At 55.3% G+C, this 16,610-nt stretch overlaps 1 protein-coding gene across 1 annotated transcript; it reads left to right on the forward strand.

The window, feature by feature from the left end:
• The first annotated feature begins 4,167 nt into the window (after positions 1-4,167).
• Positions 4,168-5,174, forward strand: CAMK2N2 (calcium/calmodulin dependent protein kinase II inhibitor 2). Its single transcript, XM_038750776.1, has 2 exons — positions 4,168-4,678; positions 4,800-5,174. The coding sequence occupies exons 1-2, from the start codon at positions 4,348-4,350 to the stop codon at positions 4,868-4,870; spliced, it is 402 nt and encodes a 133-aa protein (XP_038606704.1). The 5' UTR covers positions 4,168-4,347; the 3' UTR covers positions 4,871-5,174.
• The last annotated feature ends 11,436 nt before the right edge of the window (positions 5,175-16,610 follow it).

Raw genomic sequence — 16,610 nt, forward strand, 5'->3', positions numbered from 1 at the left:
TGCTTTGCACATAGTAGGTGCTTAATAAATGCCATCATTATTATTATTAGAAGACACAAGTGTGTGTGTGCGTGCGTGTGTGTGTGTGTGTGTGTGTGTGTGTCACTGGTTGGGTCTGTGGCTCCCCAGCGCTTAGAGCAGTGCTTTGCACATAGTAGGTGCTTAATAAATGCCATCATTATTATTATTAGAAGACACGTGTGTGTGTGTGTGTGTGTGTGTGTGTGTGTGCGTGCGCGTGTGTCACTGGTTGGGTCTGTGGCTCCCCAGCGCTTAGAGCAGTGCTTTGCACATAGTAAGCGCTTAATAAATGCCATCATTGTTATTATTAGAAGACACCAGTGTGTGTGTGTGTGTGTGTGTGTGTGTGTGTGTGTGAGTGGTTGGGTCTCTGTCTCTGGCATCCGTGGGTAGAGTGAAGCCGGGGGTGATGATGTGTTTGTGGGGCTGGGGGGCCGCGGGCTGGACGATGGATGGTGGGGCCCGGCCCATCGATCACTTACCGATCACATTAGAGAAGCAGCGTGGCTCAGTGGAAAGAGCCCGGGCTTTGGAGTCAAAGGTCATGGGTTCAAATCCCGCCTCCGCCACTTGTCAGCTGGGTGACTTCGGGCAACTCACTTCATTCATTCACTCAATCGTATTTATTGAGCGCTTACTGTGTGCAGAGCACTGGACTAAGCGCTTGGGAAGTACAAGTCGGCAACATATAGAGACGGTTCCTAGCCAACAACGGGCTCACTTCACTTCTCTGGGCCTCAGTCACCTTATCTGGAAAATGGGGATGAAGACGGTGAGCCCCCCCGTGAGACAACCTGATCACCTTGTAACCTCCCCAGCGCTTAGAACGGTGCTTTGCACGTAGTAAGCGCTTAATAAATGCCATCATTATTACTATTATTATTATTATCAGGACTGCCGGGGCCGGCTGGGCCCGGATCCCTGCCCGTCTCCTCCCACCTCAGCACCGTGTGGCCGCCCCTGGGGAGGGAGGGGGTCCCTACGCCCCCACCTCTACAGCCCTCCTCTCCCCCCACAAACACACCCACCCCTCCCAACTGGCTTGGCTTTCAGTCAGTCAGTCAGTCATTGTCAGTAGTATTTCTTGAGCGCTTACTGTAGGCACAGCACTGTACTAAGCGCTTGGGAGAGGACAAATCCTTTCCCCAATTGTCCGCCCGGTCCCAGGCTCCCGGCCGCCTCCCCTTTCTCCTTCGGGGCCTCGGCTCTCCCTAGACTTGCCCTCTCCCGAATTGCCGGGGCCCCTGCTCCGGACGGCCCCGCTTCCCACAGGCGCTCTCCTCTCCCTCTCCTTCTCCTCTCCCTCTCCTTCTCCTCTCCCTCTCCTTCTCCTCTCCCTCTCCTTCTCCTCTCCCTCTCCTTCTCCTCTCCCTCTCCTTCTCCTCTCCCTCTCCTTCTCCTCTCCCTCTTCTCCCTCTCTTCTCCCTCCTCCTCCTCCCCTCTCCTGTCCTCTCCCTCTCTTCTCCCTCTCCTGTCCTCTCCCTCTCTTCTCCCTCTCCTGTCCTCTCCTCCTCCTCCCCTCTTCTGTCCTCTCCCTCTTTTCTTCTTCTGTCCTCTCCCTCTTCTCCCTCTCCTGTCCTCTCCTCTCCCTTCTCCTCTTCTCTGCTTTCCTCTCCTCATCTCTCCCTCTCATCTCTTCTCCCTCTCCCCGCCTCTCCCTCTCTTCTCCTTCTCCTTCTCCTCCCCTCTTCTTTGATCTTTCTCTTCTCTCCCTCTCCTTCTCATCTCTTTCCTCTCTCCTCTCTTCTCCTCCCCCGCTCCTCTCCTCTCCCTCTCCCCTCTCCTCTCCTGTCCCTTTCCCCTCTCTCTCCTTCTCTTCTCCCTCCTCGTCCTCCCCCTCCTGTCCTCTCCCTCTCTTCTCCCTCTCCTGTCCTCTCCCTCTCTTCTCCCTCTCCTGTCCTCTCCTCCTCCTCCCCTCTTCTGTCCTCTCCCTCTCTCCTTCTTCTGTCCTCTCCCTCTTCTCCCTCTCCTGTCCTCTCCTCTCCCTTCTCCTCTTCTCTGCTTTCCTCTCCTCATCTCTCCTTCTCATCTCTTCTCCCTCTCCCCGCCTCTCCCTCTCTTCTCCTTCTCCCTCTCCTCCCCTCTTCTTTGATCTTTCTCTTCTCTCCCTCTCCTTCTCTTCTCTTTCCTCTCTCCTCTCTTCTCCTCCCCCACTCCTCTCTTCTCCTCCCCCACTCCTCTTCTCTCCCTCTCCCCTCTCCTCTCCTGTCCCTTTCCCCTCTCTCTCCTTCTCTCTCCTCTCCCCTCCCCTCTCTCCTCTCCTCTCCCTCTTCTCCCCCCTCCTCTCTTCTTTGCTCTTTCTCTTCTCTCCTCTTCTCTCCCTCTCCTCCCCCTTCTTTGATCTTTCTCTTCTCTCCTCTTCTCTCCCCTCCCTCTCTTCTCCTTCTCTCTATCCTCTTTCCTCTCTCTCCTCTCCTCTCCTCTCCCTTTCCTCTCCCCCCTCCTCTCTTCTTTGCTCTTTCTCTTCTCTCCTCTTCTCTCCCTCTCCTCCCCTCTTCTTTGATCTTTCTCTTCTCTCCCTCTCCTTCTCTCCTCTTTCCTCTCCTCTCCCTTCTCCTCTCCTCTTTCCTCTCCCCTCTCGTTCTCTCTCCTCTCCCCTCCCCTCTCTCCTCTCTTCTCCTCCCCTCTCTCCTCTCTTCTTTGCTCTTTCTGTTCTCTACTCTTCTCTCCCTCTCCTCCCCCTTCTTTGATCTTTCTCTTCTCTCCCTCTCCTCTCCCTCTCCTTCTCTCTCCTCTTTCCTCTTTCTCCTCTCCTCTCCTCTCCTCCCCTCTCTCCTCTCCTTCTCTCTCCTCTCCTCCCCTCTCTCCTCTCCTCTGCTCTCTTCTCTCCTCCCCTCTCTCCTCTCCTTCTCTCTCCTCTCCTCCCCCTCTCCTCTCCTTCTCTCTCCTCTCCTCCTCTCTCTCCTCTCCTCTGCTCTCTTCTCTCCTCCCCTCTCTCCTCTCCTTCTCTCTCCTCTCCTCCTCTCTCCTCTCCTCCACTCTCTCCTCTCCTCCACTCTCTCCTCTCCTCCCCTCTCTCCTCTCCTCTCCCTCTCCTCTCCCTCTCCCCTCTCTCTTCTCTCCTCTTCTCTCCCTCTCCTCTCCTTCTCTCTCCTCTTTCCTTTCTCTCCTCTCCTCTCCCTTTCCTCTCCCTCTCCTCTCTTCTTTGCTCTTTCTCTTCTCTCCTCTTCTCTCCCTCTCCTCCCCTCTTCTTTGATCTTTCTCTCCTCTCCCTCTCCTCTCTCTCTTCTCTCCTCTTCTCTCCCTCTCCTCTCCTTCTCTCTCTCCTCTTTCCTTTCTCTCCTCTCCTCTCCCTTTCCTCTCCCTCTCCTCTCTTCTTTGCTCTTTCTCTTCTCTCCTCTTCTCTCCCTCTCCTCCCCTCTTCTTTGATCTTTCTCTCCTCTCCCTCTCCCTCTCTCCTCTTTCCTCTCTCCTGTCCTCTCCTCCCCTCTCTCCTTTCCTCTCCTCTCCTCTCCCTCTCCTCTCCCCCTCCTCTCCTGTCCCTTTCCTCTCCCTCTCCTTCTCTCTCCTCCCCCTCCCCTCGCTCCTCTCCTTTCCCTCTCCTCTCTCTCTCCTCTCTTCTTTCCTCTTTCTCTTCTCTCCTCTTCTCTCCCCTCATCTTTGATCTTTCTCTTCTCTCCCTCTCCTTCTCTCTCCTCTTTCCTCTCTCCTCTCCTCTCCTCCCCTCTCCCTCTCCTCTCCCCTCCCCCCTCTTCTCTCCTCTCCTCTCCCTCTTCTCCCCCTCCTCTCTTTGCTCTTTCTCTTCTCTCCTCTTCTCTCCCTCTCCTCCCCTCTTCTTTGATCTTTCTCTTCTCTTCCTCTCCTTCTCTCTCCTCTTTCCTCCCTCTCCTCTCCTCCCCTCTCTCCTCTCTCCTCTCCTCCCCTCTCTCCTCTCCTCTCCCCTCCTCCTCTCTCTCCTCTCCCCTCCCCTCTCTCCTCTCCCTCTCCTCTCTTCTTTGCTCTTTCTCTTCTCTCCTCTCCCTCTCCTCCCCTCTCCTTTGATCTTTCTCACCTCTCCCTCTCCTTCTCTCCCCTCCCCTCTCCCCTCCTGTCCCACTCCTCTCCCTCTCCTTCTCTCTCCTCTTCTCTCTTTGGCCTCCTGTCCTCTGCCCTCTCCCCTCTCCCCTCCCTCCCTCTCCCCAGCCCCCCGGCGCCCCTCTCCCTCCCGGTGCCCCCCTCGGGGCTGTGCCGCAGTGTCTCCCTCTCATTGGCATTCCTCTCTCGCCCCCCGTCCCCTCCTCCTCCTCCTCCTCCTCCTCCTCCTCCTCCTCCGGCGGCGGTCCGGGAGGGGAGGGGGCTGGAGGGGAGGGCCCAGCCTGGGAGCATCTCCACAGTCCCGGATGCCGCATGACTTCATCCTTCCGCCGGGTCCCCTCCTGCCGTAGGGGTCCCCCAGCTCCTGGGCCTCGCACCCCCTCTTCCCCCTCCTCCCTCCCCTTCCTCCTCCCCTTCCTCCTCCTCCTCCTCCTCCTCTTCCTCCTCCTCCGGGGAGCCCCCCGGCCCTTCACCATGTCCGAGATCCTGCCCTACGGCGAGGACAAGATGGGCCGCTTCGGGCCCGACCCCGAAGGGCCCGACCTCTCCTTCGGTTGCCGCCTGCAGGACCCCAACGCCTTCTTCGCGGCCAACCAGGCCAAGAGGCCGCCCAAGCTGGGCCAGATCGGACGGGCCAAGAGAGGTACGAGGCCCGGGCGGGGGGGGGGGGGGGGGGCGTCCACTAAGGTCCCAGCCCCGAGGGGGACGGGGCCTCCCGGGCACCAGGCCTCGACGCCGGGCCCTGACGCTCCCGTCTCTCGCAGTGGTGATCGAGGATGACCGGATAGACGACGTCCTGAAGGGGATGGGGGAGAAGCCGCCGCCTGGAGTGTAGGGGACGCCCCCCCCCCGAGCCCCGGCCCGGACCGCTGGACGGCGTCGAGGCCGCCGGCGTCCCCTTCGTCGGTTTCCCGCCTTCCTGGTGTCCGGCCTGGAGCTGTCCGCTTCAGCACCGTGGAGGCTGGGGGACCCCCCCCCCTTTCACCCCCTCTCCCCCCTCTCCCCTCTCCCAAAGCCCCCCACCCAAAAAGCCCCCCGACTCACGCACTTTAGGCCGCGGCCTCGCACACGGACACGGGAAGGCCAGGGCCTAGGCCTCCCCGGGAGCCCCAGACTGCCCCCCGGGTCCCCCCCCCCGGCCCCCCCTGCACGAAGCCCCCCTCCCCACCCCCCATCTGGGCTCCCCCGGCCAGCCCCCCCACCGGGGGTCCCACAGCTGGGGTCTCTGGGCCGCCCCCCTGCATGAGCTTCTGGCCCGGCCTCCCCTCATCCCCTTCCCCATCACCCGGGGAGACCCATCTTCCGCCTCTTTCTAAGGGACTTCCACGTCACATTTGTATTTTTATAGCCGCCCCCCCTTTGTTAACGCCGGCCCCCACCCCTCGGGGCTCCCCCGACCCCCGCAACGTCGTCGCGGAGAGTCCGCGCCCGGTGGGCCGACCCTTGAGGCCTACCCGCGCGGGACCGGGCCACTGGCCCCGGGGTCCCGGGGGGCTTCGGACGGACCCCTGGGCCGCCCTCTCCCCTCCAACCTCACCCCCCACCCCCGGGATGTTGTTGCCAAAGCGCGGGTCCGTCCGCGACGCCCGTCCGCACTGTAGCAGGAGCGCGCCAATAAAGGCAATCGATCCATCAATCAAATCGTATTTACGGAGCGCTCACTGTGTGCAGAGCACTGTACTAAGCGCCTGGGAAGAACAAGTTTGCAATACAAAGAGACGGTCCCTACCCGGCAGCGGGCTCACCGTCTAGAAGGGGGAGACAGACAACAAAACAAAACATATTCACAAAATAAAATAAATAGGATATGTACAAGTAGACTGTGCCACTGCCTCCGAGACGCTCAGAGGTCGCCGGGGTCACCGGGGGGAAGGGGTCGGGGGCGGTAAGGGATCACGTGACTGATCCATTGGATGACACATGCCGCCACGACCAGTCGATCGATCGATCAGTGGTATCTGTTGAGCGCTGATTAGGTGCAGAGCACTGTACTGAGCGCTTGGGAGAGTCCGATCCAATAGCAGGCACGTTCCCTATAACGTGAGACCACTGCCGGTCAAACTGTCGGTGGTACTTACTGAGTGCTGATTAGGTGCAGAGCACTGTACCGAGCGCTTGGGAGAGTCCGATCCCATAGCAGCACGTTCCCCACAACATGGGACCACTGCCGGTCAATCTATCGGTGGTATTTATTGAGCGCTGATTAGGTGCAGAGCACTGTACTGAGCGCTTGGGAGAGTCCGATCCAATAGCAGGCACGTTCCCTACAACGTGAGACCACTGCTGGTCAAACAGTCGGTGGTACATACTGAGTGCTGATTAGGTGCAGAGCACTGTACCGAGCATTTGGGAGAGTCCGATCCCATAGCAGCACGTTCCCCACAACATGGGACCACTGCCGTCAATCTATCGGTGGTACTTACTGAGCGCTGATTAGGTGCAGAGCACTGTACTGAGCACTTGGGAGAGTCCAATCCAATAGCAGGCACATTCCCTACAATGTGGGAACAGTGCTGGTCCATCTATCGGTGGTATTTATTGAGCACTTATTAGGTGCAGAGCGCTGTACTGAGCACATGGGATAGTCCAATCCAATAGCAGGCACGTTCACTACAACGTGGGACCACTGCCGGTCAATCTATCGGTGGTATTTATTGAGCGCTGATTAGGTGCAGAGCACTGTACTGAGCGCTTGGGAGAGTCCGATCCAATAGCAGCCACATTCCCTACAATGTGGGACCATGGCTGGTCAATCTATGGGTGGTATTTATTGAGCACTTAGGTGCAGAGCACTGTACCGAGCACGTGGGATAGTGCAATCCAGTAGCAGGCACGTTCCCTACAGTGTGGGACCACCCACCAGTAAATCTACTGGTGGTATTTATTGAGCACTTATTATGTGCAGAGCACTGTACTGAGCGCTTGGGAGAGTCCAATCCAATAGCAGGCACGTTCCCTAAGACATGGGACCACTGCCAGTCAATCTGTCGGTGGTATTTATGGAGCACTTATGTGCAGAGCACTGTACTGAGCGCTTGGGAGAGTCCGATCCAATAGCAGGCACGTTCCCTACAACATGGGACCACTGCCAGTCAATCAGTGGTATTTATTGAGTGCTGATTATGAGCAGAGCACTGTACTGAACCCTTGGGAAAATCCAATCCAATAGCAGGCACGTTCCCTACAATGTGGAACCACTGCCAGTCAACCAGTGGTATTTATTGAGCGTTGATTATATGCAGAGCACTGTACTGAGCCCTTGAGAGAGTCCAATCCAGTAACAGGCATGTTCCCTAAAATGTGGGACCACAGCCAGTCAATCAGTAGCATTTATTGAGCGCTTACTATGTGCAGAGCACTGTACTGAGCCCTTGGGAGAGTCCAATCCAACAGCAGGCACATTCCCTAAGACGTGGAACCACAGCCAGCCAATCAGTGGTATTTAATGAGCACTGATTATGCACAGAGCACTGTACTGAGCGCTTGGGAGAGTACAATTCAATAGCAGGCACGGTCCCTATTACGTGGGACCACTGCCAGTCAATCAATCAGTAGTATTTATTGAGTGCTTATTATTCATTCATTCAGTTGTATTTATTGAGCGCTTATTATGTGCAGAGCACTATACTGACCGCTTGGAAGAGTCCAATTCGATAGCAGACACATTCCCTACGATGCAGGACTATGAAGAGTCAATCGATCAGTGGCATTTATCGAGTGCTAAATATGCGCAGAGCACTGTACTGAGCGCTCGGTGGAGTCCAATCCAACAGAGAGGCAGCGTGACTCAATGAAAAGAGCCCAGGCTCTGGAGTCAGAGGTCACGGGTTCAAATCCTGGCTCCGCCAACTGTCAGCTGTGTGACTTGGGGCAAGTCACTTCACTTCTCTGGGCCTCAGTTCCCTCATCTGTAAAATGGGGATTAAGACCGTGAGCCCCCCGTGGGACAACCTGATCACCTTGGAACCTCCCCAGCGCTTAGAACAGTGCTTTGCACATAGTAAGCGCTGAGAGAAGCAGCATGGCTCAGTGGAAAGAGTCTGGGCTTTGGAGTCAGAGGTCATGGGTTCAAATCCCGGGTCTGCCAACTGTCAGCTGTGTGACTTTGGGCAAGTCACTTCACTTCTCTAGGCCTCAGTTCCCTCATCTGTAAAATGGGAATGAAGACTGTCAGCCCCCCGTGGGACAACCTGATCACCTTGTACTCTCCCCAGTGCTTAGAACAGTGCTTTGCACATAGTAAGAGCTTAATAAATGCCATCATTAGTAGTAGTAGTAGTAGTAGTAGTAGTAGTAGTAGTAAGCGCTTAATAAATGCCATTAAAAAAAAAACCAAAATTAGCAGGCACGTTCCCTGTCCATAGTGAGCTTGCAGTGTAGAGGGGTGCCGACAAGTCTTCTTTGGCATCCTCGCTGCTTGGAAGAAGGGTTCCCCCTCCTTGGGACATCCAGAAGTCGTGTACTCAAGGGTGGAAAAGGGAGAACAGAGGCCCAGTGAGGGACTAGAACCCAGGAGCCCTGGCTCCCAGGCAGTGTTTGGACCTTTCAGCCTGTGGTCTCTGTTTTTGCCAAATCAACTCAAGAGACCGGCAGGGTGAAGGAAGTGCCGGGATGGGTACACGGGGCTCCGAGCTGCCGGCCGTGGGAGCTGGAGGGCCGGGACAGGTACATGGGATGGGTACACAGGGCTCCGAGCTGCCGGCTGGGAGGAGCTTGGGGGCCGGGATGGGTACACGGGCCTCTGAGCTGCCGGCCGGAGGAGCTCGAAGGCCGGGACAGGTACACGGGACTTGTACATGGGGCTCCGAGCTGTCGGCTGGAGGAGCCTGGGGGCCGGGATGGGTACGTGGGACAGGTACACGGAGCTCTGAGCTGCCGGCTGGAAGAACTGGAGAGTCAGAACAGGTACACGGGCCTCCGAGCTGCCGGCTGGAAGAGTTCGGGGGCTGGGACGGGTACACGGGATAGGTACACGGGGGCCCCGAGCTGATAGCTGGAAGAACTGGGGAGTCAGGACAGGTACACGGGCCTCTGAGCTGCCGGCCGGAGGAGCTCGAGGGCCGGGACAGGTACACGGGATGGGTACACGGGGCTCTGAGCTGTCGGCTGGAGGAGCCTGGGGGCCGGGACGGGTACGTGGGACAGGTACACGGGCCTCCGAGCTGCTGGCTGGAAGAGTTCAGGGGCTGGGACGGGTACACGGGAAAGGTACACGGGGGCCCCGAGCTGACAGCTGGAAGAACTGGAGAGTCAGGACAGGTACACGGGCCTCTGAGCTGCTGGCTGGAGGTACTCGAGGGCCGGGACAGGTACACGGGACAGGTACATGGGGAGCCGAGCAGTCGGCTGGAGGAGTCTGGGGGCCAGGACGGGTACGTGGGACAGGTACACGGGGCTCCGAGCTGCTGGTTGGAAGAACTGGAGAGTCAGAACAGGTACACAGGCCTCCAAGCTGCCGGCTGGAAGAGTTCGGGGGCCAGGACGGGTACACGGGATAGGTACACGGGGGGCCCGAGCTGACAGCTGGAAGAACTGGGGAGTCAGGACAGGTACACGGGCCTCTGAGCTGCCGGCCGGAGGAACTCGAGGGCCGGGACAGGTACACGGGGCTCCGAGCTGACGGCTGGAGGAGCCTGGGGGCTGGGACGGGTACGTGGGACAGGTACACGGAGCTCCGAGCTGCCGGCTGGAAGAACTGGAGAGTCAGAACAGGTACACGGGCTCCAAGCTGCTGGCTGAAAGAGTTCGGGAGCTGGGACGGGTACACGGGATAGGTACATGGGGGCCCCGAGCTGACAGCTGGAAGAACTGGGGAGTCAGGACAGGTACACGGGGCTCCGAGTTGCCGGCCGGAGGAACTCGAGGGCCGGGACGGGTACACGGGACAGGTACACGGGGGCCCTGAGCTGACGGCTGGGGAAACTTGGAAGTTCAGAAGTTTCAGGAGGGGCTCAGGGTGGGCCCTAAAGTAGAAGGGGTGGCAGGAGACCCAATGGAGTTGGTAGAGAAGCAACGTGGCTCAATGGAAAGAGCCCGGGCTTTGGAGTCAGGGGTCATGGGTTCAAATCCCGGCTCCACCACTTGTCAGCTGGTTGACTTTGGGCAAGTCACTTCATTTCTCTGGGCCTCAGTGACCTCGTCTGTCAAATGGGGATGAAGGCCGTGAGCCCCCCGCCGCGGGGCAACCTGATCACCTTGTAACCTCCCCAGCGCTTAGAACAGTGCTTTGCACATAGTAAGCGCTTAAGAAGTGCCATCATCATCATTATTATTATTATTATTATTATTATTATTATTATTGGGAGGCAAGAGACGAGGGCCAGCGGCGCGGGGCCGGCCTTCCCGAAAAGGTCCGCCGTCGCGGCCCCCCCGGACAGGACCCCCCACCTCCAGAAGAGAAATCCACCCCCGGCCCGCCCCTGGCCTCTCTTCCCCGCTTCCCCCCAGGGCCCACCCCTCCCCCTTTAGGCCAATGAACAGTGGCCTGTGGGCATCTCCCATCACCGTGGCAACCGCGCTGCAATTCGGATGGGTTTCCATGGCAACAGACGGAGGACCATCTGGGCCAATCCCTCGCCACCAGGGGATGGGGGACTGGGGAATGAGGAACGCAGGGGCCTGCGGCTCTGGCAGGGAGGGGAGTGGCAGCACCGTGTGTGTGCGCGCCTCTGTGTGTGTTTGTTGTGGTGTGTGAGACCCAAACACCCCCGCCAGCCCCAACACTTTGACAAGCCGGTGACTCATCCGCTGGCTGCGAAATCCCAGTCCACAGCCCACGCCCTCCGAAAATCACATCTCAGCCTGGCTCAGTGGAGAGAGCCCGGGCTTGGGAGTCAGGGGTCATGGGCTCGAATACCCGGCTCTGCCGATTGTCAGCTGCGTGACTTCGGGCAAGTCACTTCGCTTCTCTGGGCCTCGGTTCCCTCATCTGGAGAATGGGGGTGAAGACTGTGAGCCCCCCGTGGGACAACCGGATCACCTTGGAACCTCCCCAGCGCGTAGAACAGTGCTTTGTACATAGTAAGCGCTTAATAAAGTCTTCTAGACTGTGAGCCTGCTGTTGGGTAGGGACCGTCTCTATATGTTGCCAACTTGGACTTCCCAAGCGCTTAGTACAGTGCTCTGCACACAGTAAGCGCTCAATAAATACGATTGAATGAATGAATGAATAAATGCTATCATTATTTATTATTATTTATCTCGTACAAGGAGCCTTCCCCGCCTAACTTCTCTCTTCCCCTTCGCTCTCCCTTCGGCGGCGTCTATGCCCTCCGGTCTGAACCCCATAAGCTCTCTGTTGCCCGTGCCACCCTCAGCCCCACAGATCTCCTGTCCATATCCTTCAACTATCATCTCTACGCTGATGACACCCAGATCTCCATCTCTGCCCCTGCTCTCTCCCCCTTTCTCCAGGCTCGCATCTCCTCCTGCCTTCAGGACATCTCCATCTGGATGTCCGCCCGCCACCTAAAGCTCAACATGTCGAAGACTGAACTCCTTGCCTTCCCTCCCAAACCTTGCCCTCTCCCTGACTTTCCCATCTCTGTTGACGGCACTACCATCCTTCCCGTCTCACAAGCCCGCAACCTTGGTGTCATCCTCGACTCCGCTCTCTCACTCACCCCTCACATCCAAGCCGTCACCAAAACCTGCCGGTCTCAGCTCCGCAACATTGCCAAGATCCGCCCTTTCCTCTCCATCCCAACCGCTCCCCTGCTCATTCAAGCTCTCATCCTATCCCGTCTGGACTACTGCATCAGCCTTCTCTCTGATCTCCCATCCTCGTTTCTCTCTCCACTTCAATCCATACTTCACGCTGCTGCCCGGATTGTCTTTGTCCAGAAACACTCTGGGCATGTTACTCCCCTCCTCAGAAATCTCCAGTGATTGCCTATCAACCTTCGCATGAAGCAAAAACTCCTCACTCTCAGCTTCAAGGCTGTCCATCCCCTCGCCCCCTCCTACCTCCCCTCCCTTCTCTCCTTCTCCAGCCCAGCCCGCACCCTCCGCTCCTCTGCCAACGCTAACCTCCTCACCGTACCTCGCTCTCGCCTGTCCCTCCATCGACCCCCGGCCCACGTCATCCCCCGGGCCTGGAATGCCCTCCCTCTGCCCATCCGCCAAGCTAGCTCTCTTCCTCCCTTCAAGACCCTACTGAGAGCTCACCTCCTCCAGGAGGCCTTCCCACACTCAGCCCCTTCCTTCCTCTCCCCCTCGTCCCCCTCTCCATCCCCCCCATCTTACCTCCTTCCCTTCCCCACAGCGCCTGTATATATGTATATATGTTTGTACATATTTATTACTCTATTTATTTATTTATTTTACTTGTACATATCTATTCTATTTATTTTATTTTGTTAGTATGTTTGGTTTTGTTCTCTGTCTCCCCCTTTTAGACTGTGAGCCCACTGTTGGGTAGGGACTGTCTCTATATGTTGCCAATTTGTACTTCCCAAGCGCTTAGTACAGTGCTCTGCACATAGTAAGTGCTCAATAAATACGATTGATGATGATGATGATGCAGCGTGGCTCAGTGGAAAGAGCCCGGGCTTGGGAATCAGAGGGCATGAGTTCTAATCCCAACACCGCCACTTGTCAGCTGTGTGACTTTGGGTGCTTCTCTGTGACTCAGTTCCCTCATCTGTAAAATGGGGATTAAGACTGTGAGCCCCAAGTGGGACAACCTGATCACCTTGTATCCCCCCAGCGCTTAGAACAGTGCTTGACACGTAGTAAGCGCTTAACAAATACCATCGTTATTACTATTATTATGCTGGGCCGCTTCCCTTATCTCATTTATTTTAATGTCTGTTTCCCCCATTATCTTGTAAGCTCCTTGAGGGCAGCGATTCTGTATGTCTGCTGGGTGGACCTTGGGCAAGTCACCTCACTTCTCTGGGTCTCAGTTACCTCATCCGTAAAACGGGGTTTAAGAGTGTGAGCCCATGGGGCAGGGACTGTATCCAACCTGATGAACTCGTGTCAACACCAGCGCTTAGAACAGTGCTTGGCACCTAGTAAGTGTTAACAAGTACCATAATTACGATTATTATTACCCATTCTATCGTACTGTACTCTCCCAAGAGCTTGGCACAGCGTTCTGCACACAGTAAGCGCTCAATCGATGCCTTTGGTTGATGTACTGATTGATTGAGCTGTCAGGCTTCTGTGGGTCAAAATTTCGATCCAAACAACTGCTGTCCTTCGTCCTCCGGACTACTTCCTGACAGGTTGGTCTCTTTTCCTTTGGGTGATAATTATCTCCCTCTGGACAGGCATCTGATCAGAATCAAGTAGCCCTCTCCCTCGGGGTTACTCATCTCATCTGGAGCCCCACACCTCCTTCCCTGACCCTAAAGGGAAGCACAATGGCTCTATGGAAAGAGCACAAACTTGGGAGTCAGAGGATCTGGGTTCCTTCATCCATCCATCCATCCAGTCGTATTTATCGAGCGCTTACTGTGTGCAGAGCACTGTACTAAGCACTTGGGAGAATACAATAGAACAGACACATTTCCTGCCCAACAACGAGCTCCCAGGCTGGAAGTGGGAGGGTTCACCTCCTCACTTAACTGCCGTGGGACCTGGGCAAGTCTTTTCACTTTCCTGTGCGTTAGTTTCCTTAACTGTAAAATGGGGATTCAAAAACTGATTTTTTTTTGGTCATTTCCTTTTAGGATATCTGTAGAGTGCTTACTATGTGCCAGGTACTGTAGTAAAGTGCTGGAATCGAAACAAGCTTATCAGGTTTTTTCACTTCCCTGTACGTCAGTTTCCTCAACTGTAAAATGGGGATTCAAAAACTGATTCTTTTGTCATTTCCTTTTAGGATATCTGTAAAGTGCTTACTATGTGCCAGGTACTGTAGTAAAGTGCTGGAATCGAAACAAGCTTATCAGGTTTTTTCACTTCCCTGTACGTCAGTTTCCTCAACTGTAAAATGGGGATTCAAAAACTGATTCTTTTGTCATTTCCTTTTAGGATATCTGTAAAGCGCTTACTATGTGCCAGGTACTGTACTAAAGTGCTGGAATCGAAACAAGCTTATCAGGTTTTTTCACTTCCCTGTACGTCAGTTTCCTCAACTGTAAAATGGGGAGTCAAAAACTGATTTTTTTTGTCATTTCCTTTTAGGATATCTGTCAAGTGCTTACTATGTACCAGGTACTGTAGTAAAGCACTGGAATCGAAACAAGCTTATCAGTTTTTTTCACTTCCCTGTATGTCAGTTTCCTCAACTGTAAAATGGGGATTCAAAAACTGATTTTTTTTTTGTCATTCCCTTTTAGGATATCTGTAAAGCGCTTACTATGTGCCAGGTACTGTACTAAAGTGCTGGAATCGAAACAAGCTTATCAGGTTATCTCTTGCCCCTTCCCTCCTCCCCTCCTGAACTTCCATCTTCAACAGCTCACTCTCCACTGCTTCCTTCCCCTCTGCCTTTAAACATGCCCATGTCTCCCCATCCTAAAAAAAAAACCCTCTCTTGACCCCACCTCCCCTTCTAGTTATTGCCCCATCTCCCTCCTACCCTTCCTTTCCAAACTCCTTGAACGAGTCGTCTACACCCACTGCCTCGAATTCCTCAATGCCAACTCTCTCCTCGACCCCCTCCAATCTGGCTTCCGTCCCCTACACTCCACCGAAACTGCCCTCTCAAATGTCACCGATGACCCCCTCCTTGCCAAATCCAAGGGCTCCTACTCTGTCCTAATCCTCCTTGACCTCTCAGCTGCCTTCGACACTGTGGCCCACCCCCTTCTCCTCAACACGCTATCCAACCTTGGCTTCACAGACTCCGTCCTCTCCCGGTTCGCCTCTTATCTCTCCGGCTATTCATTCTCAGTCTCCTTTGCGGGCTCCTCCTCCCTGTCCCATCCCCTTACTCAAGGGTCAGTTCTGGGTCCCCTTCTGTTCTCTATCTACACTCACTCCCTCAGTGACCTCATTCGCTCCCACGGCTTCAACTATCATCTCTACGCTGATGACACCCAAATCTACATCTCTGCCCCTGCTCTCCCTCCCTCCCTCCAGGCTCGGGTCTCCTCCTGCCTTCAGGATATCTCTATCTGGATGTCTGCCCACCACCTAAAACTCAACATGTCCAAGACTGAACTCCTGATCTTCCTTCCCAAACCCTGTCCTCTCCCTGACTTTCCCGTCACTGTAGATGTCACTACCATCCTTCCCGTCTCACAGCCCACAACCTTGGTGTCATCCTCGACTCCGCTCTCTCGTTCACTCCTCACATCCAATCCGTCACTAAAACCTGCCGGTCTCACCTCCACAACATTGCAGAGATCCGCCCTTTCCTCTCCATCCAAACCGCTACCTTGCTGGTTCAATCTCTCATCCTATCCAGACTGGATGACTGCATCAGCCTCCTCTCTGATCTCCCATCCTTCTGTCTCTCCCCACTTCAGTCTGTACTTCATGCTGCCGCCCGGATCATCTTTGTGCAGAAACGCTCTGGGCATGTTACTCCCCTCCTCAAAAATCTCCAGTGGCTGCCTGTCAACCTACGCATTAAGCAAAAACTCCTCACCCTGGGCTTCAAGGCTGTCCATCCCCTCGCCCCCTCCTACCTCACCTCCCTTCTGTCCTTCTCCAGCCCAGCCCACACCCTCCACTCCCCTGCCACCGCTAACCTCGTCACTGTACCTCCTTCTCACCCGTCCCGCCGTCGACCCCCGGCCCACGTCCTTCCCCCAGCCTGGAATGCCCTCCCTCCACACATCCGCCAAGCTAGCTCCCTTCTTCCCTTCAAAGCCCTACTGAGAGCTCACCTCCTCCAGGAGGCTTTCCCAGGCTGAGCCCCCTTTTTCCTTTCCTCCTCCCCATCCCCCCCACCCTACCTCCTTCCCCTCCCCACAGCACCTGTATATATGTTTGTACAGATTTATTACTCTATTTTACTTGTCCATATTTACTATTCTATTTATTTTGTTAAGGATGTGCATCTAGCTATAATTCAATCAATCAATCAATCAATCAATCGCATTTATTGAGCGCTTACTGTGTGCAGAGCACTGTACTAAGCGCTTGGGAAGTACAAGTTGGCAACATATAGAGACAGTCCCTACCCAACAGTGGGCTCACAGTCTAAATTCTATTGTTCTAATTCTATTTGTTCTGATGACTTTGACACCTGTCTACCTGTTTTGTTTTGTTGTCTGTCTCCCCCTTCTAGGCTGTGAGCCCGTTGTTGGGTAGGGACCGTCTCTATATGTTGCCAACTTGTACTTCCCAAGCGCTTTGTCCAGTGCTCTGCACATGGTAAGCACTCAGTAAATACGACTGAATGAATGAATGAATGAAAATATAGTAAATATGTGACGATTATCTTGTCTCCACGCCAGTGCACAGTACCTTGATTGGCACATAGTAAGCGCTTAACAAATGCCACTAAGATTACAATTATCACCCCAGATAAAGGAGTACCTAATGAGCCCTTGGCTTCATCTCCACTGTGGACTTGGGGAGGCCAAGGAGGAGACACAAGAACCGCAAGGGCTCGGGACCTCAGAGTTAGGAAACCTGGATTCTAATTTCAGCCCTGCCACTGGCCTGCTGGG

The sequence above is a fragment of the Tachyglossus aculeatus genome, chromosome 1 (genome assembly GCF_015852505.1).
Source record: "Tachyglossus aculeatus isolate mTacAcu1 chromosome 1, mTacAcu1.pri, whole genome shotgun sequence".
Taxonomy (NCBI): domain Eukaryota; kingdom Metazoa; phylum Chordata; class Mammalia; order Monotremata; family Tachyglossidae; genus Tachyglossus; species Tachyglossus aculeatus.

Coding starts and splice junctions, on each gene's coding strand:
- CAMK2N2 (XM_038750776.1), top strand. CDS start 4,348: ATGACTTCATCCTTCCGCCGGGTCCCCTCCTGCCGTAGGGGTCCCCCA. Junction 4,679..4,799: donor GATCGGACGGGCCAAGAGAG/GTACGAGGCCCG, acceptor CGTCTCTCGCAG/TGGTGATCGAGGATGACCGG.